The following is a 25401-nucleotide window of genomic DNA, read 5'->3' on the forward strand; positions in this document are numbered from 1 at the left end:
TACCATAAAATCAACAACAAAAAAGTTCGATTTTGCATTAATACGAGATGTTCAAAGATGTAACACGACTCGGATTTAGATTATCTACAAATACTGATTAGAGTACATAACGCTCAAGAAACTTTCTACAGCTTTACATTTTGATTCATAGGTCACTCCCATCTTAGCTAACATTAGCAAAAGATGTCTTTAGCAATTGCCGTCCCGCATCTCTCTACCTCCAACATCGTAGAGCTTGGTTCTCATCAGGTGTAAAGATATGATCATAAATTCTTACTAGGGAGTTTGCACTCTGTAGTGATTCGATTCTGTTATTAGAATGCGTAATCAGATATGTTCTGCAAAGCAAATATCTTTCGAATCATCCTGAACTCGCAGGAAGTTGAGGCTCAAGGAAAAATAAAAGAGAGATATAAAGCTGCCACAACTCACAGGAAGTTGAGGTTCAAGGAAAAAAAAAAAAAAAAGACCATGCTCAACTAACAGGAAATTGATGATATGTGACCATATAAATGACGATATCATCGCTTTAATCTTCTGGTTTGGTACTTTGATCACTAAATTGACAGTCGTTATAGTGAAGTTCACGATCCAATTTTATTATGTGTCATCCGAAAATAACCCCTCTGAGATTGCGCACATCCTACATTCCAACCCCCTACCTCACTAGGTTAATATTTTCCGTAAAAGTATGCTTAAGAAGTGAAACAACAGAAAACAGATATAGCAAGGGAGAGGCAAATACATCCCTGAAGAATGATTCCTTAGCAACTAAGTTTTTCTACAAAGTTGCATCTTCACCAACCAGGTTCATAAGAAAGACAATCTTAATCTGGTATACGACAATAGACTGTCAATTACGCTACCTTTCTAATTATTAGCTACAGCAACCTTCCGAAGCCAATCAGACCAACTTTAAAGTGACATCAGTGCAAGCAAACAACCAAGAAACTGCATATAAATCAGAATTCACACTCATGTTTAAGGAAAGACAGATACCTGCAGGACTGAGCCATGCACCACGTCTATCTAACTTGTGGTGACAGTAGAAGGCAACTTCTTCCTCTTATTTCTCGGTTTTACCGCATCTTTAAGAGTCTTAACCCGGTTAGTATGAGATCCCACATCAGAATGACGAACTAACACTTGTAAAGGGATCTTCTTCTCAATTGCTTCACCAGAATTTCCCTCCAACAGACGCCTTTCAGAATTTTGTTCACTTTCTTCCTTGAACGCCAATTTACCTTCAGAACGTAAAGTAATGCAACTATCAATATGGAACAGAACAGTCCTATTCAGAATAGAAGGAAGTTGAAAAAGGCAAGGCCATTAACAATCTATGCTGCTAACTAATTTCTAGGTGCGCTTTATTACTGAAAGAAGCATGAAAATATAGGTGACAGATACTTATTCACGAAAACCTCAATATATTAGATTTTCTTACCAGATCTAATCATGTCCTCAAATAGGCCAGGTTACATGTCATCTATAATTGACTGTTCTAAACATATTATTGATTCCATGCTCTTATTAAAATTTACAACAATACACTAGCTAAGAAGCGCAGAGATTATGCTATGTTCCACCATACCCTAAAACCAAATGACAATGAGTCTTTGCTTCCACTGAAAAGATGTTATCATAACGTGATCACATTCATATACCCTAAAACCAAATTTAAGGGCAAGGATTCCAAAAAACCGAAAAAAAAAAAAAAAATTCTCCCGCATCAAATTAATTAGCCACCTTGAGTTTGCACAACTAGGGGATTCATTATCAAATGATATAAGGTGGACAACTAGGGTTATAAAAAACAGTTCATCTTGTCTAAATGTGATTATTAAAATAATACTCTCTCCTTCCCTTTATATTTCTTCCCGTCAACATGGCACACTTCCAAAGATGAGTATAAAAAATGGGCTAGTAGGCTTTAGATTAGGAAGAAGATAACTATAATTAAGTTAATAATGCCACTCTAAGTCTCTAACTACCACCACCCCACCAGAGCTACCCCACATTTAGAATTTACATACAATGTGTATATCACTAGAGTGCTAGACTAGTATGCTGAATAAGTTCTCCAGTGATGTTCATGTTTGCAAGAGTAATTGTGGAAGAGTGGATGAGAATTTAATATCAAAAATTCCAAATGGACACAAATAGAGAGTGGGCTTAGGAGGGAGAAGGAAACGGGAATGTGGAGTGAGGCAGTGGCGAGGCTGAGAACTTGAGAAGGGAGGAGGTGAGGGCATTGGAGGTGGTTGGGAAGGGAAACGAGTTGTTGTGAGGAAGCTTCAGGTGCCAATGGCCAAAGCAGTAGTAGGCAGGTGAAGACCAATGATATAGGTGGTTAGGATAGCTGGCTAACAGTCATTAGGGATGCCGGTAGCCACAAGGCGGTGGTCTGTGGTTTGTTGGGTGAGAAGAATAAATAGGAAAAGGAAGGTTAGTGATTTAGTTATCAGGTGCTTAGTTTGAAAACGCGCACCTCAGGATCACTTGGCTCGGTGAGGCAGTAAGCAAAACGGTTCAGAGCAGCTCAAGTGTGACATGCTATGTTACTCCGACACTTCACTTAACTGCCGTGTCGCGTGTCAGACACGTGTCGGTGTCCGACACGACACGACACTTCGACACTTCAATTTAGACCACAAAATAGGAAAATTCACCCCAAATAGCCGTGTCCGACACGCCAACACGTGTTGGACACCAACACGTGTCGGCGTGTCTGAGTAATACAAGACATGCAGACTGTCACATGTCTCCGCTAAGAGAAGAGTTGGATTGGCAGGTGTTAGAATATATACATACCCATAATCCCATATCCTTTAGTGTCTTGTCAGACTTGGGTAAAGTCCTAAAAATGCATGCCCCAAACCTGAAGAGTTAAAGTAACATAGAGACTGGCTGATAGGGAAAAGGGGAAACCATGGGGCAATGAAACTAAAAAGAGAAGGCAAAAAAGGCAAAGTGATAAGGGGTTTGATTTTAGCACAAAATTACCTCGGGTAGCGAGAGAAACTTTTAAAAGTTTTAAATCGACGCCTTTTGAATATGGATCCCTGTTAAAAAGTGATACATAAATTGTCAGGAAGTACCACATCGGGTAAAGAATATACTAAGAAAAATCAACTGAGAATAACTAATTAAGCATCCATAATTGTTCATTTGTTTCATAAATTTCATCACTGAAGTATTTCACATGATTTCTCTAACTAGTTGGAAGTTGGAACAAAGATATTTACAAGTAAACACAATATATCTACTTATTTATCATAAAACATGAATTGATTTAAAACGGCTGAACGTCAGTTTATCTCCTCTGGAAACCTATGTCAACATATAAGTTACCTTATTTCACAAAGAGCACAAACTCAAGAATCAAATGCATGGCAATTGTCTTTGTACATTTATCCTCGTTGAAAAGTGCACTCATGACCTCAAGGCCTTTCGCTGATGCCTCGTGGTAAGAGGAGTCAGATGTACGCATTCTTACCCCAGTGTTACCATAGAGATCTTGTTTCTGGGTGACCCATAATGAAAGTCGTGGACTTGCGTCAACAATTGCATTGACTGACTGTACATAAATATAACCTTATAAAGTTTAGTGTGCCAGATTGCTTTATTTTATCTTATTCTAAAGCCAAAGAATAGTGAATCTTTGACATCAGAAATGAAAATATGAAGCTTCACCCAAATACTGTAAGATGAGTATCATCAAATACTGTAAAAACAGAATCACATACCAACACAACGGCTTTCCACAGGAGCTAGTACTCTTGTTGTGACTTGCATCAATCATAGTTTTAGATGGCAGTTCTTCATTCTCCACGTCATTACATTTATCAATTTGCAATCCTAAATTTTGCATCTGCTGACTTAGCTCAGTTTTCACACAAACAGTCTGGCTTTCATGCTCCCTAATTTCCCCATCTAGCCCAATATCCAAGGCCTCCAGATCAGACAGGTGCTTAATTTTACAATTAGATCTTTTTTTGTTGAATGACTCGACCTATGGTGTATTCATATCAAAAAAATCAATTAGAAACCCACCAAAAGCAGCACAGAGATAAAGAAGCATTAACTAAAAGTTGGACATAATGGTTGGGAAAAGCTTTACTTAGAAACGACCAAAAGTCTGCACTGGCTTGGTTTTTTCCTCTCTTTTTCAGAAACATTCAAGGATAATCCATATCTATAATTTGAGTCACTGCTTTGGAAAGACAGTTGGCCAACTAATTCTGCATTAACAAGATGCTTCCTTTTGGACACCTTCATGTGGCATCAATACTGGCTTTTGAATTCCTGTGATAACTCTGAAGGAGCATCAACAAGTCCACATTATTCCTTCCAGTGTTCCAGGATTATTGAGAATCCTTACACTGATTTTAAAGTATTGAGTCAGGGTAACTGTTGCAATGTAATGTGGGCTTTGACCTTTGTGCTATAAATGGTGGGAAACAAGAAACACCCTCCTTGAGGAATCCTAGGGCGTCTATGGTGAAAAAATCTTTTGAAAATAAAGACCATATTCCTAAACATTAGAATTATATGATTTGTCCTAGTTGTCAAACATCACTCGCATAATTTTTTTCCTTCTCAAGAATCCTGACGTTGTAGCATAAGCAATAGAGAAATCTATAAAAGAATGTTAATGGTCAGGGACATCAAATAGACTAATGGTGATTACAATCACCTTCTCAAATGGGATTCAGTGCTGATAAATGTTTAGCCCACAAAAATCTTTCTATAGAGGAAAATTGCCTTGCAATTAAGTTTGGCAACTCCATGTTGTTATATCTTGGGTTATGGTTAAGCTTTGTTACTCGGACTCAGGTGTAGGATACGAGTGCCTATCCAAAGGGCACTCTCGCCATGACAATTTTAGGAGACACACGAACTTCGTCAAGAAATAAGAATACGAGTAAGGAAAAACGTTTTTTAAACATAAATATAATCGACATTATTAGTTTAAAATATTTAGAAACTTTTAAATAAAATAGAAGTGTTCGGGCAAAAGGCTATACTATTTAATAAACATTTAAAACGCAATGCATACTAGTCTCTTCCTCTATTTTTGCCAAGTGAACCCCGTGTTCTGTTTCAAATAGTTGGGTGAATGGGTGAGGGCAGGTACCATCAATATCCACCTTCTGTGTCATATGACTTATGTTGGACATGGATTTGGTCCCAAACATGAAGAGTGGGAGAGACATAGGGGTTAAGTACTTGTCAGGAAATTTAAGGGTCAAGGAAACAATGGTGACCAATTTCCCCCAGTGAATGAAATCGGGACAATTTGCAAGATATTCTTGGGAGGTTGTCCTCTTAGTTATTTTGTCTACCATAAGATTCATTTGTTACCCCAACACATAAAAATTAACATTATAACGGGATCTTACAGCATTTTGAAGCTTTAATGTTATATCCACAGCTTTCAAAGCAGCATTTTGCAAACACGTCAATACAACAGTTGGAGTGATACCAACTCCTCCAGCTTTTTGAATAGCACAGACTTCTTCATTTGCATTAACCGTTACTATCATTCTTCCTTTTACTAAGGCCTCCTCAAAGTGAGATGGATCTATCACCTGTACAAATGACAGTATTACACCACATTGTGCATGGCCGAATGCTATAAAAACACATCCAGCTAGATTAGAATAATGCATTGTAATCACCTACCGCGATGTTGTTGTCTGTGATGAATGCAAACGTCACTGCTATAGGAAGATGATGCACTATCAATGGAAGAGGTTCCTGCTCCTGTCAGAACCCAAGAGTAGAACTTATTAAGCTAAAGCAATAAAAAATAAGTGACCACAAACATTTGCCCCAATGGCAGAACTACAAATATTTGTCAGTTTGTCCATGCTGGACATTTATCTTAATAATACATGATCCAAGTAATTACAAACAACTAACTTAGGCAAGCGAGTAAAATAAATACATAAATGCAAGGTGACAATAAACATAGTCCGTACAATGACATTAACACCTCTGTTACTCTGGCTCTTCATTTAACGTCACACTTCTTTAATCTTTTTAAATTTAAAATAAAAGAAATTTTTCCATGAATAGTTGAGTCTAACACTTCTTAACTTTAGATGTGTTTATCACTATAGGTACTTCTTATGGATATGTGTTATGCTTATGTATTTTGGTGTATCTGGACTGAGCATAACGCAACTTTTCAGGCATATCTCACTCTCTAGAGAATTTTAAGAGTCAGTAGTATTCAAGATTCGGAGGCTAAGGGGTGGCATTAGTGGTTTCTTAATAATGTTTATATCTTAAAACCCGGGAGGGAGAAGTATACCACCGTTGGGTCCTACGCCGCTCCTATCCGAACAAAGCCCATTGCTTTACAATCTAATATTATAATGTTTTTATCGTACTTCATCTAAAAAATACAGTCATGTAAAAAAGACATATGAATAACAAAACAACACTAGCAAAAGAAAAAATTAAATGAAACGTTTCCAGTACCTCTGGTGAATGGACTTTTACTTCCATCCCATCCTCTCCCCCAAGTGTGCATTCAGGCCTTCGAAATGTCATGAGAGCAGCCAACGCAGCTGTGTTAGCAGCATCAACTAGATTTCTGTTTACATCATCAGATAAAAGGTTATAAACACGGTAGAACAGACTCATGAATCTTATACACAGTATGAAACTTGAGAGTAGCAAAGCATACCCTCCATTATCCAATATGTGAAGATCAACCCTGATGGACCATACTAAGTTTCCGGCAAGAACACAAAGAGATTCTGTGTCAACTGCCCTACTCTCCCTGCAGATTCCAAATTTACAAATTCAGAGTGTCTCGGCACATTAGAAAGGGAAAAAAAGGATATAGAAAAGTTGACAGAGCGAGAATACAAGCTCAAGTGCAAGAAGATTATCAGTTTGATCTACAGAATTCACCCAATGTCATTTAACAAACAAAAAGTCAGGCACCCAGGCACAAATGTCAACCCAACAATTCTAGCATCCTTAAAATAAAACTCAATTTGTGAAAAGCGCCCTGTAGTTAAAAGTGAGAACACTTGCAACTGGTCCCAGTGGGATGTCAGACTCACAGCTTATCTTAAACAACAATTCACAGCATCTACGAGAAAACAAAACCCCACGAGTCAAATTTGTACAAATCTGAAAATCCATAGTTATTGCACCATCTCAAACCTTAGAGTCTTCACTGCAATGTAATACAAGTAAAAAAAAAAACTTCAGAAATAAACAGATGGACAAGAAACAAAGCAATAGCTGTTACATCAGCGTTAGAGGAAGTCAGGAACTAGACTATCAAATAATGGATGTATAAGTCTGATTGCTATATGGTCTTTGGACTAACGTTTTCTCAGACTCAGATCGTCACACATCTTCAGGTTCACATGGCATCCATAATTTCAATTGACAAATGAATTAACAGGGCAAGAAAGAAAATTACGGGGAGGAACCTCAGACCACGGTCTATTATGCGCCCTAATTCCACAGCAGACTCTACGAGACGGCCAATTTCAAATGTTGGATCAGCCATTGGAGAAAATTCTGTGTATATAGCTAGTGATCCTTCATTTGGCCTGTCCTTGTACGGTTTAACTAGCTGAGCAGTAACAAATCCCATAACTTTTGTCTCGCCAAGCTGCACATAAGAATAACCATCTTCTCTGCAATTTTATCATAGCGGTACAAAAGAGTTTCAGTCAGTGAATTAATCATGTTAACACATTAATATAACAAAAATGATCACTTTAAGACATAACATGGTTATTTATATTATTTATACATGTAATCTGTGTGTCATAGGCACTTCAAAGAAAGAAACATCAGTGTCAGAAAAACGGAAATAATAATAGCAATTTCTTATATGTCGTAATGTCTAGAACCTGGAAGTACAAGTGACGAGGCCAAATTGAGAACATGAATAATTTGCCTCTACAAGACTACAACCATCAAAATGTTCTCTAACTCATTGGACTCCAACAGCAGTGGTGTCATCTCCAATAATTAAGGCCTACTTAATAAGGCATGTTAAGCAGGAAAGGTGGGAACGGCAAAAAAAGATCATCATAGAAAATCACATTTTTTTCTACCCAAGCATTTCTCAGGCACACACCTCCATGAAAACTAGCGTGGTTTCTATCAAGCTATACCTGAGAGTATAAATAAATAGAGCGATGCCTAGAGAAATTTTTAATAAGTGTTCAACCATTCCTTGGGCACACACTTGTGTGCTAAAATGGTACCATGCACAACTACCTGTTTTCATCAACAGAGTTTTTATACACTCAAGAAAATGGGAGATACATTAGATGTGTAAGTCCTTAATATTGCCAAAATAAGAGTACTATAATCAAGATTTAGGCTACAGAAAACCAGAAAAAGGGAAAGAAGGTTGTCTTTCAATAGAGGACAATCATGACTGAGGGTTTGATCCTGACTTGCTGTAGCAACAAATTCCAGTAGGACATCATGAAAGCATGATATAAGTGCTTTAGGTTGTGTCCGTGAATCCGCTATAAACTAATTCAGTGATTCGCAGATGATAATAACAAAATAACTATGTGAGGAGTCCGCTACTCCTGGCCGACAACGATCCATTAAACATTTCTATTAGAAAGATGCAGGGGTTAATGCCTCTCCATCTTTGTACCGATAATAAATTTAAAGGTCCCGATTTTATAGTCATCGGCAATCTCCAAGGAACAAATATGGCTGTTTAGGTGTGATAAAATCCCATTCCTTTAGATGCTTGACATACGGATCTACATTAGAAAGGATAAACCAGTAAAGGGCGGTGCAAAAATGAAACGGAGGTGGGCTAAACTAAGGAATTTCAGACATGATAAGAGTGTCATACAGTTTCTGTTAGAAATCAGACATGAGCAGAACAGCTCCTTGTGAATCTTCAAATTTGTTTTTGTTTCCTCATATGTCCAGATAATTAATTAAGAAAAATAAGAGAAACTGTGGCAGAAAATGATCCTGAGAACTGATAAGACTGGCCAAGAAGATGGCAACAAGTAATGAGGTGATGACAGTTAACTCCGTGTTCAGTAAACCGCGGTTTCCAAATGGGTGTTGACTCTGTTGAGTCACCAGCCTCTTTTTGGTGTTAAAGGAGCGTTTATCTTAATCTTGTACTTACCAAATCTCCATGTCATAAAGAGAACAAATAGGTTAAAAAAATATGTTAGCCATCATTCGTAGTGTAATAGTTGGAAGTAACACAAAGAACACAAACGCTTTTTGATTTGAGTTGTATCCTCCTAGCTAGCTAAACTAGGTTACACCGACTCAAGTCACTCCACAGTTCTAGAATCTAGGGTCATCCGCCATACCCATGTCTGACACAACATTCAAGGTAGTGGTATAGAATTTGTGCAGTACTCCAACCCATCAACATTTCTCCTTGAAGAGAACAAAAGGGATGTTCGGCTGATACAAGTAGAGATAATACTATTGAACAAGGCAGTTATCATGTTGTTTGATGATTAAGACTTATGTATCCTAGATCTGTCTTCATCACATCAAAATCCTCCAAATATTTCTACGAAATAATTAAATCAGTTTTGGAGACATGTCATGTACCCAGGGTCCTAATCTGTCCACATGTCTTACTCATCCCAAGGAACTTGGGTATGATGTACTTATTCCCGAGTATGAGTAAGATAGGCTACAAAAATGTGATCTACTTGGAATTACTATTCGTATTAGCAAAACCTCGTAACTGGATGATCATTCTACAAGTCTACTCGGCAAATCACTAAGGTGTGTTTGGATAGCAAAAGTGGAGGGAAAGGGAGGGGAAGAAGAAAGAGGGAAGGGAAAGGGAGAGAAGGGAAGGGGAGGGGGAATGGAGTGTGGTTGTTTGGATACAATTTACCACCAAATCTTGCCTATTGTGGGGAGATTTTGATTAGGCTTCGAGAAGGGAAATTAAATCCCTCCAAATCTCTTCCCTTCCATTTCCCTCCACCCTCATTTGCTATCCAAACAAGGGATTTTAAATCCCCTACTCTTCCTCCCTTTCTTTTCTTTCCAAATCCCTCAATCCAAACACACCCTAAGGGTGTGTCTTGGTAGAATTTGATGAGGGAATGGGAGGAAGAGAAAGTGAGGGAGGGGAGGGGAGGGGAGGGGAGCGGGAATGGATTAAGGGAGTTTCCCTCCGAATATTTCCTATACGGGAGAGATTTTGATTAGACAAGAAGCAGCGAAAAATGGATAAACCCACTCCCTCCATTCTCCTTCAGTCCTTCACCTCTATTTTCTAACCATGCAACGTAATCGATATCACTTCGTCCCACTCCATTCCCTTTCCCTCCAATCCCGTCCATTCAAACACACCCTAACTCGAAACAGCTAACTAAAAATCAGCTGAATTCAAAAACAAGACTCCTCAGTCCTCATTATCAGAGTACTACTTACCCATCAAACTCAATCGTAAGATCACGATAATCCATGAGACCTCGATCATCAACACGAATGCCCGATTTCAAAGCAGTCTCAATGAAATTCCTCTCATTTATAGTCATATTCCAGGCATTTGCTAATCTCTGCTCCATTACTCAGGCTGCAAAGACCCAATTACAACACATAAGCTGACACCAACTTTATACCACCTGATTTTTTGTGAAATTCACTAGCATAATAATATACCCCCTCCGTCACAATCATTTGTTTCCCTTTAATTAAAATACCACTTCACTAATAATAAAATAGGTAAACAAATGACTGAGGCGGAAATAGCATATAACATGTAGTCACCCCATCAAAGAAGAAAAATCATGGTATCGGATTGCCCATTTAAGTTATAACACAGTATTCCAAAAAAATCATGATAAATTACAAGCAAATTTTCATAGAACAATACTGAAATACATTGAATAGGGTTAAAAAGTACGCAATTAGTGAATTTGATTGAAGTAATTACCGTGATTTAGCTTTTCCTTCTCTTAGTTGGAGTCCGATTTGGGTTGTGCTCGTATTTCTTCTGTGAATATTATTCGTGAATACCGTATTTCAGTATGTAAGAAATCGGATATATAGGGGCATTTTATGGAAGGGCCCAGACCGGAATCTACCTGATTCCTTAGTTTACTGGATTACAAAACGTCGTCGATGTTTTATGTTTTATAACCAATCGTCGACGTAATTTAAAAAAAGGACCAAACTACCCTTGAACACTCTATCTCTCTATCTCCCTCTTCCCTCTCTTTACCGATTCAAAACAAAAACCCCAAATCCGAACTGCCACAGCTACTGCCAGTCTGCCACTACCATCGCACCATCACACCGCCACTGTCACTACCACCGTACCATCACCGTCGTCGAATCCCCTTACCCACCTGACAACGAATGAACCACCAAGATCAAGTCTCCCTCCCTTTTTGCAATTCGTTTTTTTAATTAGTTTAGGATTAATTAGATTATGATTGTTTGCCCTTATTGTTGTGTTTAATTGAATTAGTTTGTTATTTATTTGAATTAGTTTAGTTTTTTTATTCCAATTAGTTTATTTGAATTATTGTTTTCGAATTATTTGTTGTTGTTGAAGTTGTTATCTGTTGTTGTCGTTGTTGGTGTTTTTGTCGCGGTTTTGTGTTGTTGTTGTTGATGTCGTATCAATGCATGAGGGTGACAGACATTGTTGTTGTTGTGTGGTGTTGTTGGTGTGGGTCATGGACGTTGATCTTCAACGTCTGTGATGGTGAAGAATGATGGGTTTCAACGTGAGGGTTGGGTAGGGATGATGAAGTTGGTCGTCTAGGTGGATGATGAACTATTAATGTGGGGGTCTGTATGGGTGTTAGACATTGAATATAGATGCCTGGGGTGGGGGGACGTGCAAACTTCACGTCAAAACCAGCCATGGACGTTGGCTTTAGACGTCTGAACCTGGCATGGACATTGAGTTTCAACGTCTTGACCATGGTCGGACTTTGTAATTCATTGTCCGTCCATGGTTCAGACTTTAATTTTGTTTAGACCGTCAAATTTGTATTTAAATGGGTAATTTTTAATTTTTTTGTATTAAAAGTTGATTTTTATTTATCTAACGTATTAACATCGTAAATACAGATGTCGGATAGCGAAGATAACATTATGACTACCCCGGGCCGTATGAGAAACCGAAGAGTGACGTCATCTAAGTGGCGTATCCCCTTACCTTTACCGCCACTTCGTAGTCGGGCAAAGGGCGTCCACATTTCCCTACTCCCGGTCCCATTACGAGCGAGGCTAATTTCCCGAGTATTTGAGAGTACAACATTCAAGTTTTCAAACATAGACTAACTAAAACCTTTTTCACATTTGCTAACTTTTTGTCTTAAACATGTGCACAAAATGGTTGCATTTCGGTGGTGCAGCCTTATTGAAAACTACTTAATTCCAATCCATCATCCATCAACAATAACACATTCAACCAGTAGTTGTAATTGATGAAGTAGTACTCTCGTGTTAAAGCAACAACTTTATGCACTTCCTAACTATTCTACTCCGTAAATCCATAATACATTTGAGAATCAACTTCAACAAGTACAACCCGAATTCAAGCAAGTAACAGTATGCAGTTATGCACTTCCTATAAATTGCGATATCGTTGACAATCAGCTTTCCCAAATTCCCATTCCTACTAAATGACAATTAGTCAATTACAACAACTACGGCTACAACAACAAAACTTTAGTCCCAAAATTATTTGCGGCCAATTAACATGAATCATCATTCGAACTACATGATCCCCTACCATATAATTACCTTACAGTAAACAACATAGACTCACCAACCCAAGAACAACATTAACAGCATAATCCTTCTATAAATACAAATAAATAAGTCAAATAACCCGAATTCATCAGATAGTACTTGATATCAAATTATATCAAAATCTAATTCAACACCGTATGACAGTAATAACATATGTAGTACTTTGTCGTTCAACGAAACTAAATAAATTGATGATGAAGAATAAACAAACCTTTGTCTTAATTTGTAACTGGAGATGAATGAATCCCAATTGAATCGATTATTGCTATGAATGAATTTCAATTGAATCGACTCCTGCTATGAATGAATCCCCAATTTTTGTTTTGATGAGCGAGTAATTAAATGATTAATGAGTTGTTGAATCGATTAGATTGATCAATGACATTGATGGTTTGTCGATTTCATTGAAAAAAATGGGAGATGCAGTTGATTAAATTAGCTAGGGTTTTTTTAATGGGAATGGGACATCAGAACTGATAGAGAAGAAGTATTAGCGCGAGCGGTGGGATTAATTGGTTTATTTTGACTGATTTTTAATTTTTTAATTTTTTAATAACACTAGTTTTAAACCCGTGTAAAATTGTACGGGTATGTAATTGGACCGGTATTAATGTTTTTAGATGTATATTTTTTTTTTTTTGCATTTCTATTGTACTTATGTAGTTGGTCTAAATCAACGATTTTCATAATTAATGTTTAAATTTGTTACAAACACGTGTTCACATGCACCGGTTTATGAGGAAATAACGCAATCTACTCTTGTAAATAAAAATTGTATACATAAAAAACTTTACATCCGGATAAAAGAAATATAATCTAATAATCATTTTTAACATATGCAAGTTATTCTAAAAATTGAAAAATTTCATGATACACTACATTAGTAGTCGTAGTAGAAGTACGCATATCTGAGTCACAAATTAGAATTTTCAAGCCTTCTTTTCGGGTGACCCTGGAAAGTGCGACATAAAGCTGGCCATGACTAAACACTGGTCTTGGAAGATAGATGCTAACCTGAGATAAAGACTGCCCTTGACTCTTGTTTATCGTCATTGCAAAACAAACACCGATGGAGAATTGTCTTCTACTGAAACGTACCGGAAATCTATTGGCGTCCGATGGAGTAAGTGTTAGTCGAGCAATATGCACTCTATCACCTTTATGATTACCAGTTAAGACATTACCCCTTTCACGTCATTAGGCTTTGTCTCTGACTTTCTGTACCACAATCTCATTACCCGAACAGTTAGTTGCTCCGTCCTCGCTGTTTCTTTGGTGATGCTCGAAATTGGAATACTCTGGATGTGTGCCATTATCTCAAGGTTTTGTTTATCTTTGCAATGTTAAGTTTTGTGTGAGATACTCTGGATGTTTGCACTCCTATTTATAAGCCAAGATAACCTCTTTTTAAACCCTAACTTCCCCACTACTGCCATTAGCCCACAACTCCACTCCTTTAAAACTGCATATGCCATTATCTCAGAATAAACTGATTCTCTGATTTTAATGCAGTTTCTGATTTGAAGTTTGGACGGTTCAAGTGTATTTATCATGACGATATTAATGTTGGCTATCATTCGTACTTGTCGAAATAGAAATTACTCGGTAGCCTATCATTGTCATCTTCCGAATTCGGAGTGCGAGACTGATAGTAAAATTGCCAGAATTTTTGCTCCAAGTACATAAATCCTCGGTGATGAACGACTTTCTATACAGATCTGAGAGGATTATTTTTTTTTTAAAACAATATATTTTAAAGTTTTTCGATTGTTAACTTATCGTGTTGTTATTATTAAAAAATATTTATTACAACAAATGTGAATTATTTATATAAAAAAATTTTAAAAAATTTTAATCACTTGTAAATTAAATTAAAATTTATTTGTTTTTTTAGAGCAAAAAAAATTACAATTTGCTTTAAATGCAGTTGAAGACTAAATTAACTCGGTTACCTATCATTGTCACCTACCATTTTCGGTGTGCGCGGCTGATAGTTAAGTTGCCGAGTTTTATATTCCAATTAAATACTCCGTCATGATTGCTTTTTTAAACAAAAATTTTTGTACCATGTAGTTTTAAAAAATTATGTTGTCATGTTGTTGCTGCATGGTACAATAATATTAACCAAAATACATGAATATTTTATACTCTAAGTATATACTCCGTCAAGATTTATTTTTTAAACAAAAATTATTGTACCATGTAGTTTTAAAAAATTATGTATGTAATTAATTTGCGTTTTATGTTCTATCCCGTAAATAAATGTAATTCCTTCTCGTAATTATGTAATTTTATTATTATTTAATTTTGTTTTAAAAATTATGTAATTCAATTTCATTTATTCCCATTTGTAATTCATTCTGCTTATATATTATTAATTTTATTTACACGGAATGTATAAAATTATTTCATAATATTAATTCATAGAATTTTTTCATAATATTATTTCATAGAATTTGTTGCAAGACGGAATTTTTTGCATGTTTGAAAAGACGGAGATCTGAAGAAATAAATGCATTGCACACTAACGGGTCCCACCATAACATGAATTTCCAAAAAGGGGGGGGGGGGGGGGGTTGCATTAATGACGTGGCGTGCTGAGGATTGAGTATTGTCTTTTGTATTAATATAGATAAGACTAGTTGGTTATCCGCGTCCTAACGGGCGCGACATTCTGTTGGGTTATGTTATCGTTTATCTCCGATTGTATTAATGTTAGTGTTTAATTTGTGAAAATGATTTATAACATATATTTATTTCTGCTGAATGTAGTATATGACATATCACGTCTATGTATTTGCTTATGAGGATTATTTTTATGTATTTTGTTCTCAAACATTACCCTCCAAATTTGTCTATTAACCTATAGGTTAGTACTACAAATAACATCTGTGATGTGTTAATTGAATTAAAGTGCAACTATTCTTTATTTCGCGAAAGCTGGGCATTTGCTAATTCATACCCCAGTTAGCTTGGAGGTTTAAGTTTCATAGACAGAACTTTCAGAAGTGCATCATTACAAACAACGACACATTTAACATTAGCATTATGAATATTTGATTAAACTTAAATGTCAATAAAGTATTTGCCTTAGTTATAAATTAGTTAAAAAATGCAAAATAAACCCCACATCTTTCCATCTTACCCAACATTATTGGCAACTTTGTAGGCTTTCGAAAATTAGCAGACTGGTAACTGTTGAAACTTTCACAAACTAAATTGACAAACTCAAGTGGACTTGTAAACTAACAATTAATGGAACAAACTTTTTCCATGTAAATTACTTTCCATTTTTCTTTTTTAAAATATACGTACAAACTTAATAGATTTACACATTGGTAAATAATATAATTAAGATATCACAAATGTGTAAACCTGAAGCGAGAGTCCCTACAATAGTCAGAAAAGGTGGTTCGAAAATAAATTACAACTTGAAGTAAGCACTTCAGGTTAAGGCGTTACTGAACTAAAATACAATTAAAAACTCCTCTTCATCTGCGTCCGCCCGTTGTTCATCTTTGGATCCTTCGTCTCTAGGTCCTTCATTTCTCCATCACCTTTCATCCATGTCTTCAACTTCTTCTCTAACTGAAACACGAGAGCGTGAACACTAATCAAAAGAGTGTAGATAATGTCAGGTATTATGACATATGAATATTGAAGTATATAACTGACCATACCAACTTTATTCTATACTCACATGTTAGCAAAATAGCAAGTGTCCCAGACATTTCAACATAACTCCTTGCTAAGAACATTTTGGACATGATATTAGTCATACAATAACAATGGCATACATATGAAGCTTGAAGAGTAGCAGACCATCTGAGAGGTACTAACGACAAAATTAAGTCAGTGTGTGCCTGATGGTCCTGCCTTGAGGCGACGAAACTCACCCAGAGCCCATATCAGGAAAATGTTGCGATAGTTACCGTAACTTAGGGTGCAGTTCTTCGTGAATGCACCACTTATTTCCTGTATGCAGTAAAGCAAGCACGTTTTAGCATTATGTTACGGTCTAAAATTTCACCATGTTGATTCCCAATTCTTAAGCTTCTATAGGAGTTCAAAAGATCAAGTATAATAACTCGTCACACTATTTACATTTCTCATATGTCGTAGCAGCAGTTATCAGTTGGTCGACGAGGTGATTTCCTAATAAATGGGTTGTTTATAAATGGTCTATAATGTGTTTTCGACATTAGAGTAAAGATGCATAAGTGAGTGTGGTACCTTGGTCTGCCATAGCATTGGAACAACAAGAGTATGTCATTGTTAGGTTCTCGTATTAAAAGGACGGTTTTGAAGTAAAGAAACTGGAAGAAGATGAGTTTATGTAGAAGTAGAAGCGATCACCTGTTGTGGAAAGTCACCATCTTCCAGTTGTGAATTGATCAATAGTCTCGCCCCGTTCTTTGGGGATCGGCTCAACAGTTCCCGATTGTATCAGAAATAATAATAGCTTGAGCCTTTGAGGATTTACTAAAAGATTAATTACTTAAAAGTGAATTGCATCAGCATATCTCTTAAGCAGGTAACAAGCCTGTCGCCTGTCTGCTGTTCTGTGTTTTTGTGCAGGTCAACTAACTTGTCCAGCTTTGATAAGAGAATATTGCCCATGATGTCTGCACCAGATTTGATCTGTTCCCTTCTAAATTTGTGTAAACGTGTTCCACAGAGGCAAATCTGTCACTAACAACATTGCTTCTAACTTCTAAGATCAGAAGCATATTACCATCGGCATATTTCTGTACGAGAATTTGATAAGAATGACAAACCTTGATTGCCCTTTGGTTTTCAACTACAATTATAGATTCTGCAGTTCTAGCCTTTTTAGTTTCCTCAACGTTCAAATCTCTGACCTCGATGTCCTCCAAGATATCTGCACATAACAATATATCACCTACACACACCAAATTTATTGGAGTAATCAAGATAGGTATGTTGAGGAAGCCTCCCTCTTCTCTCCAGCAGAGTAAGAATCGCCGGCCATGTCCCTAAGAGAAGTAGGGATAATAGCATGCAAGCTATGGCTCCTGCTTTGCTGTCGACCAGAAACATCTTTCAAGTTAAATTTTCTTGCAAAATTATAACCACTTTTTAAGTTCTAAATAATGCTGCAACTTGTAACTGATAAATCATAACAATAACTTTCCACAAGGATGGAACACATATTATGAACCAAAAACCTTGAGAATTAAATGGCAAGTTCACGGCAAACGTTGGTCATGGGTGGTAACTTGCAACTCATAAACCATAACAATCACCTTAAGCTCATCATATACATCAGATCGTCTATTACATAACAGGATGAAGTATGAGTCAAATCTTAGATGATGACCACTCAAATGCCTGGCAGCAACGACACTGCCGTATGGGTTTTAGATATGACACTGCCGTACGGGTTTTAGATATCTGCATCAGCGAGACGCTCTCCACTCTCCTTTAATGCTAAGTGAACTTCAGCATAGTCAGCTCTCAAACGGAAGCGGCGGTTTAGGGTTATGTAACACGAAAGTGGAAAGATTAATACCACTATCAATAATCAAACTAACAAAGTTGAAATCTTTACATAAATAACCCACGTCACCCTTAAAAACATCATTTTCTTGGTCACCATTTTGAAATAAAACAATCAGATGAACAAATCACACACCTTATTCTATTGGTTTAGTTACGGATCAAGAAAAATATGAAATTCACATGTCCGTTGCATCCATTGACTGCACTATCGATTACTATACACTCTTATCAATGAGTAAAAGGGAGGAATTGATAGTGTAAAATAAAGCTTGAATAGATAAAAACGGAAGAGATAAATACCTAAACGACATTGAAGGCTGAACTTTTAATATAAACTTAAAGTAGCAAATATGTACTCAGGAGGTTAAGAGCTTCTAAGTTAATATGAACTTTTAATATGAACTTAAAGTAGCAAATTTGTTCATTTGAAACATGATAAATGACCATTCTTATTAATTTAGCGAATAGTACAACCGAATGACGATAATTGATAACATAAGGTTTTATATGGTGACATGAAAATATATTACTGAATAAGGTTTCAGAAGAGGAGAAAGTATCAGATCAAGTTTTATTCCCACACCGGTAAACTTTATAGTATAAGTAAATTGAACTGTAGCAAAGCTAATCATCATCATAGTTAATAAAGACATAAAGAATGAGTGCATCTAACAATTTTCTAAGATAGTAATCACAGCCAATGTTACAAATCCTTCCTGGTCCGGTTTGGGTCGAGCACGCGCCTTCCCGTCATTATTTCGAGGAGAACGACTCCATACCCGTAAACATCATTCTTGGTGGTGAGATGACCTACATGATTTGAAAAAGTTCCGAGTCAAGTACAGGCAAGTTCCAGAACCATACTTAAATCAAACTTTAGGTCAGCAATGCTTAATAGAACTCAGTTAAAGCAGAATCTCACCAGTGGAAAGATATTCAGGAGCTGCATATCCATGTGTACCCATGACTCTAGTAGAGACATAGCTATTGTCATCAAATGGCCCATCTTTCGCTAGCCCGAAATCAGAAAGCTTCGCGTCAAAATCCTATGTGACACACAAACTATCAATCGAAATCCAGGATAAGAAATTGAAGAGCTGTTGAAAACATGTAAACTTAAAAGACTGGAGCTTGACTTACTGAATCAAGGAGTATATTTAAGGGCTTAAAATCGCGGTAAATGACTTTAATTGCAGGGCTATGAAGGAAAGCAAGCCCCTTTGTAGCACCAAGAGCAATCTTAATCCGAAGATTCCACGATAGAGGCTCGGAATGAGAGGATCCTGTTTGGTACACCATTTTTGTTCCAAGTTAGATACTTCAAATGGAAGATCTTCAATTTGAAGAGTATGGAAATGATAAAAGCCTAATAAACTCACTCTTGAATAGATGATTTTCCAAGCTACTGCGTGGCATGAACTCATATATTAAGAGGCGATGTTCTTCTTCTAAGCAATACCCAATGTGGTTTACGAAATTATGATGCCTTAGTTGCCTAAGTAGTTAATTTCATTCTGTGATTCAAAACAACCCCCCCAAAAAATTATAAACTATACCGTAGCATAACCAAAATCTGAAATTATTAATAAAGGATGAAGATTTTATTAGACTAAATTTTTAGTTGGGGCATAACTTGTTTAGTTTTCGAGAAAAATGAAATCATGATTAAATCTCGTAAAAGAGTAAACAAAAATATATACCATGAAATATATATACTTCATCACTTGTCAAGTTGTGCTTAGGCATATGTTAGTCAACAACTTTACCTAGTACTCAAACACTCTCCCCCAAGTCAGGGTGGGTCAAATGTATAAAGCCTAACATGAGATTCCGCATAACCCATGTTTGTTAGGATAGGTTGATAATTGTATTGAACAAATCCTGCTTCACAATGCACGAAGCGTATGCAGCTTAGTGACTAATTTTGGTTTAGTGGTGGAGCTAGGGGGTTAGCAAGGCGGTCGGCCCCCAAAATTGTTTTGCTTTGTCCCATTAGTCAACAAAGTTAAATAATAGTCACAATCAAATGATCATAAAAGATACTCACCAACCATTCTTTGTGACCTTGAAATCCTTCCGGATTAAGTCGCTTGACAGCAACTATCATTCCATTGCCCGACTTAGTCGGGGCCAAATACTGCTCATCAATCCACCCTTTGTACACACTACCAAACCCACCTTCACCTACCACACTATCAGGCCGGAACTCCCGAGTTGCAATACTAAGATCATTGTAGGAAAAGTTGTTCAAATTTGAGGACTCCAAAATCTCACCCTCTGATCTTATATTTTTAAGTCTTTCAGATTTAGCTTGGCTACTGATACCGCCTTTAGTTCACAGCAAATCAAATTTGAACTATCAGAAATTGAAGCTCATAGCATAATTCAATTTGGAAACCGGAAAGAAACACACCGACAGTATAATTATATTCTAAAATCAATTGGCGATAAACAGATCGCATACAATTCACCCATTGATAACACGGCCCATTAATCCGTAAACGAATTTAATGCAACAACAAGTTAAAATGATTGATTGCTAAATTAAACGAAGTAGTAACAAATTAAATGAATGAGACGGAGTGATGACAAGGGGTTTAATACTTACAACAAGTCTTGCTTGTGACCTCTCACAACTCCCTTTCCTAATTCCCCATCTTCTTTAACTTGTACTAATCCCCAAATTTTATCCAGAATTGCCTGAAATCAAAACACAAAAATCAAACAAATAATCACATAAACTATAAAATCTTTTCATATAATACAGAAGTACCTAAATCAAATAAAGTAAGACAACTGATAAGCAAAATAAGAGAACATAAACCCACAAATTACCAATTAAGGAAGGTAAACACACAAGATGCGACAAAGAAATGGAACAAACAATGATCAGAAGTGAAGGGGAAGGAAATGGTGTACATAAAACAGTTTCGACTCCTGCAACTACAGCATATCTGACGGTAGTCGAATGCTAAAAGGCACACCTCCGCTACCAGCACTGGTTTACAAACTGCACAAATCACTTGTTAAGGGATCGAGGAGCCCAATAATCACTGAAAAGCGCGAAACCATAGACAACAATAACTTAAATCATGGGAATGGTTACCAAGGTGAGTGAAGTTTTTATACGGATCTAGAGTGAAGGATCGAAACAATTTGGGACATGAATGACTTTGGCGATTGAGAAGAGGGAATGATGAAAGTGTAGAGGGAAAAGGGAAAGTGTGAGTAGGAGGTAAAGAGAAAGGAAGAAATGTGAAGGATGTGTGTTGTGGGCGGCTGAGATTAGAGGCAGCAAAGGATGGACGGCTAGGATGAATCACTATTGCTAAGCACTGTTCATTGGAGATACTATTCCTAAGCTACAGTTAGTCGACTTTCATGCCTTTTAAGATGGAAGGATTGAAATTGCGCTCAAATTTTCTAATGTATAAGTGGTTTTTAAAGCAATGATGTCATAAGGCATCATAAAGTGAAGGAAGGTGAATTATGTGGTCGACGTTTTGTTAAAGCGTCAATTGTAAAGCATCTTAAATGTAAGGGATTTGTTGTAGTGATGGTGTAGCCGGTGCCCATTCTGATGATGATGAGGGGGAGGAACATTTTGATGTATCGGTTCAGGAGGAGGAAGAGGAAGGGGACGAGGATGACTCTCGGTTTTTGGACAAGGCGGCTGCCGAAGCACCACCTAAAAAGGTAGTACGGGATGATAAAGGTCAATATCGGTCTTAAGTTGAGGGTTCATCTAGTAGAACGGGGAGGAAGAAGACGAAGAAGACGGATCTATCTTGGCGTCTTACGAGTTCAGTTGAGGGTGGACCGAGTCACATTAGCGTCCTGCGTAGCTTTGGTGGCCACGTAGCTTATAATAGTTGGACCGAGCCGGAAAGCGTGAGATCGTGGCTATGTTGTTACGAGAGGCCGGGTTTTTTTAGAGACGATGCAGAAGTTAAAGCTGCGTGATGGTGTTTCTTAGAGAGTTAGTCAGAGTGGGCTTGGTCATTTGAGGAGTTGTATGCGACCGGTTCGGATGAGAACTTGATTAGTGCTTTTTTATATAGGTTGCATCCCGGCACCAACACTTTTCATATGCCTTTCGGTGATATTATTATCTTGTTGCACGACGTTGAGCACATCCTTGGGATACGGGTGGATGGCATGAGGGTGTCTATGAAGGGTATGACGCAGGGGGAGGAGGGTGTTACGAGGGAGGAAGTTGGCTTGAAGGGGAAGGTGGCCGTCTTTTTCGGAGTGCCTGAGAGAGATGTCAAACCACCGCTTTATAAGGGTGGTGAATTGTTGGTTAAGAGGTTGAGGGAGGTTCTAGAGTCCGGTAACCCGCATGACTCGCTCAGGGCTTACATGATGATGTTACTAGGACAAGCTTTGTTCATGGACAAGTCTGGTGATATGGTTATCGCCCGTATATTGCCGTTGTTTGATGATTTGGTTGATATTGGCAAGTATGCTTGGGGGGTCGCGACATTGTCCTACTTGTATCGACAGTTGGGGATGTCTTCGCGACGCGAGGCCCATGGTTTTAGCGGTTGTTTACCGTTACTTCTGGCTTGGATATATGAGTACTTTCCCCAATTCCGACCCCACTCTGAATATTATGTCGAGGGGAGAACACTTATGGAGGCTTGGTCACGGGTTCCTAGGCTTAAGGGAGATCTTGTGTTGTTAGAGGAATACCAAAAGAGGTTGGACGGGCTTAGGGCGGAGCACGTCATGTAGACCCCTTACAGTTTTGGTTCACATAAGACTTGTAGGACGTCGCTCTACTCGGGGTTGATTAGATTTCTTGATATAGTTGAGCCGTACCAGCCTCATCGGTGTCTCCGCCAGGCCAGTACGGTGATGTGACTCATATTTGAGCACATTTAGTCCCCGAATTAGCCTCGTTCCTATGATTTATAGTGCATAATTGAGTCATTTACTATCTTTAGTTTCCCATTTTACATATTCTTTGAGGTTTTGATCCCTTGGTAGGAGAGGAGTACAAACCTTGCATTTACATGGCGAAATGGAGTTAAATTGATCGCATTTAATGACCAAACATCAAAGATAAGACGATACTAGAAGGCCTATGTAGATAATAAAGTGAAAAGGGCAATGATGAAAGGATCCTTGCATCCCCGGATTGATCCTCGCGGATTATGAAGGAAGGAAAGAAGAAAAGATGTCTGCCAAGGGATCAGAGCAGATCACTGAAGATCCGAGCGTCTCCCTGCACCACCATCCGAGCGTCCCGTGCTCAAGACGCTCGTCCTGAAGCAAGAAGATCCGAGCATCTCCCTTGACAATTCGCTCGGATCATGCCCAGAGAGCCCATTCCAGCTTCCAATCCGCTCGGATCACAGCAAGACTAGCAAAACGGAGATGCTCATTTCCTTCGAGAGGAGCACTTCCTCAACTTTTCTTAAGGACTTAATAGTCATTTAAGCCCTTAGTAACCCTAATCTTTGTACCTAATTTTTAGTATAAATACCCCATTGTACTACTTAGATTATCATCATGAATTAATCCTCAATTAATATTTTAGAAATTAAGTCTTAATCATTTCTTAGTCTTGTAATCAACTCTTAATCTAGTTTTAATACAAATCTCATTTCTTAATCTTTCCTTAATTTCTCTATTGTTCTTCATTTATTTTGGGTAATTAGAAGATTATTTGGGTTTATTTGGAGGATTGACAACCTTCCATCAATCATCAAGTACTTCTATTATTCTTTGCTTTATTATTTGGAATCATTTTCATAGGTATAATTCTCTCTTAATACTATTTAATTATTGTTAATTATTTTCATTTGTTCATCATGTTTTGCTAGTATGTTAAACTTGATAATGAGTGAGTAGTTTCCTTAACTAGGGTTAATGGGGAATTAGGGGAAACCAACATGGGGATTGATTCATGCTTAATCTAATATGTTTTCATAATTAATTTGCTTGGTTGTTGTGATTCCAACTTATGCACATGTTATGTTTGATGAAATGCGAGCCTATAAATCCTTGCATTTTTTACCCATCACTTATCTTTTCAATGAGACCTGTAAGATATAAACCAACTCGAGTCTCATTAGACCATGCATATAGTTGGATAGGAAGGACTAAGTCGATTTGTAGGTGTTGTACAATCTAATCGATTCGGCTTCGGGGCCCAAACCTTCTTAGGGATTGTAAGATATACACTAACTCGATCCCATCACAATAATAAGTGCTTGCATCTAGTAGAGAACATGTTTGTATGATCAACTCCCATGAATCCCCTATGAACCCATGACACCCTAGTGCTTTTAATCAATTGTTTACATCTCATTTTAATCATCTTGCTTGTTTTTATTTCCTTGCTTTTATATTGTTGATTAGTTTAGTTGACCTCTTATCTCAACCCAAATTGTGACACCCTTAGACACAACCATTTGCAATTGAAAATCCTACATCAATACCCGTCCCTTGGGATCCGACCTTTACTTGCCTCTTTACTAAGAGTAGTTTGTAAAGTTATAAATATTGTTTTGGTTAGGTAACTTTTGACGACGAGTTTAAACCTCCGACCATACGGGTATATTCAAATTATCCCAACACCTATGCATGTCCCGACTGTTGAGCATCGTCCGGCTAATCCGACATCGGGTTATAGGCTGTGTTGTAGAGACTCTCCTGATTTATTAGAGTGGGAGCTCAGGGATGCCGAGATAGTTTTGAGAGACCGATTTGAACGTGCCATATTTTTTTTTCAGACTCATCCGCGCTACATGGTATGGTATGGGAAGAATTCACACCCGTACTTCTATCCTCCTACACACCATACTCAGTTTTGCACACTGCCTATTACTGAGCAACCCGAGGTTTGTCTAGCTGTTACGCGTAACATCCACATCGGTCTTTCAACTCGATCCCCAACTCAATCCCTCTCTTAATTTCGGCTTCCATGATATCAATGGCCTTGATAGACACTTTTCCTCGCAATAAGGAAAAGACACGATTTCCAATTCGCGGCCTACTCCTCGATTGTTCTAGCTCATATCTAATTTTGGAGTGTTCAGATTCAAGCATTGAATGAATACGAGACCACAAAGTATCAAGTATTAGGTTAGCACT

At 37.5% G+C, this 25401-nt stretch overlaps 1 protein-coding gene and 1 pseudogene across 4 annotated transcripts; both read right to left on the reverse strand.

The window, feature by feature from the left end:
- Window positions 1-9: 9 nt before the first annotated feature.
- On the reverse strand, window positions 10-11045 carry LOC141586913 (exosome complex component RRP45A-like). Of its 4 annotated transcripts, XR_012519653.1 has the most exons (12): window positions 10940-11045; window positions 10435-10579; window positions 7461-7670; window positions 6698-6793; window positions 6490-6604; window positions 5686-5766; window positions 5403-5591; window positions 4121-4316; window positions 3747-4012; window positions 3004-3062; window positions 1000-1244; window positions 10-292 (listed from the first exon to the last, which is right to left on the reverse strand). XR_012519653.1 is itself a non-coding variant. In XM_074408321.1 (11 exons), the coding sequence occupies exons 2-10, from the start codon at window positions 10569-10571 to the stop codon at window positions 1030-1032; spliced, it is 1368 nt and encodes a 455-aa protein (XP_074264422.1). In that variant the 5' UTR covers window positions 10572-10579; window positions 10940-11045; the 3' UTR covers window positions 10-292; window positions 1000-1029. The 4 variants fall into 4 exon arrangements, 3 of the variants coding, with proteins under 3 accessions (XP_074264422.1, XP_074264420.1, XP_074264421.1); XM_074408321.1 differs by lacking the exon at window positions 4121-4316; XM_074408319.1 differs by lacking the exon at window positions 4121-4316 and having other exon boundaries at window positions 10-308.
- Window positions 11046-17130: 6085 nt separating this feature from the next.
- LOC141588265 (receptor-like cytoplasmic kinase 176) lies at window positions 17131-20632 on the reverse strand (annotated as a pseudogene).
- Between the last annotated feature and the right edge of the window lie 4769 nt (window positions 20633-25401).

This window comes from Silene latifolia, chromosome 6, assembly GCF_048544455.1.
Source record: "Silene latifolia isolate original U9 population chromosome 6, ASM4854445v1, whole genome shotgun sequence".
Taxonomy (NCBI): domain Eukaryota; kingdom Viridiplantae; phylum Streptophyta; class Magnoliopsida; order Caryophyllales; family Caryophyllaceae; genus Silene; species Silene latifolia.

What these genes read in the sequence shown, in the direction of transcription:
- LOC141586913 (XM_074408321.1), bottom strand. Translation starts at nt 10,571, where the DNA reads ATGGAGCAGAGATTAGCAAATGCCTGGAATATGACTATAAATGAGAGG. An exon ending in CTTACGATTGAGTTTGATGG is followed by an intron (nt 7,671 to 10,434) that starts GTAAGTAGTACT and finishes ATAAAATTGCAG; the next exon opens with AGAAGATGGTTATTCTTATG. An exon ending in TCACAGACAACAACATCGCG is followed by an intron (nt 5,592 to 5,685) that starts GTAGGTGATTAC and finishes TCATTTGTACAG; the next exon opens with GTGATAGATCCATCTCACTT.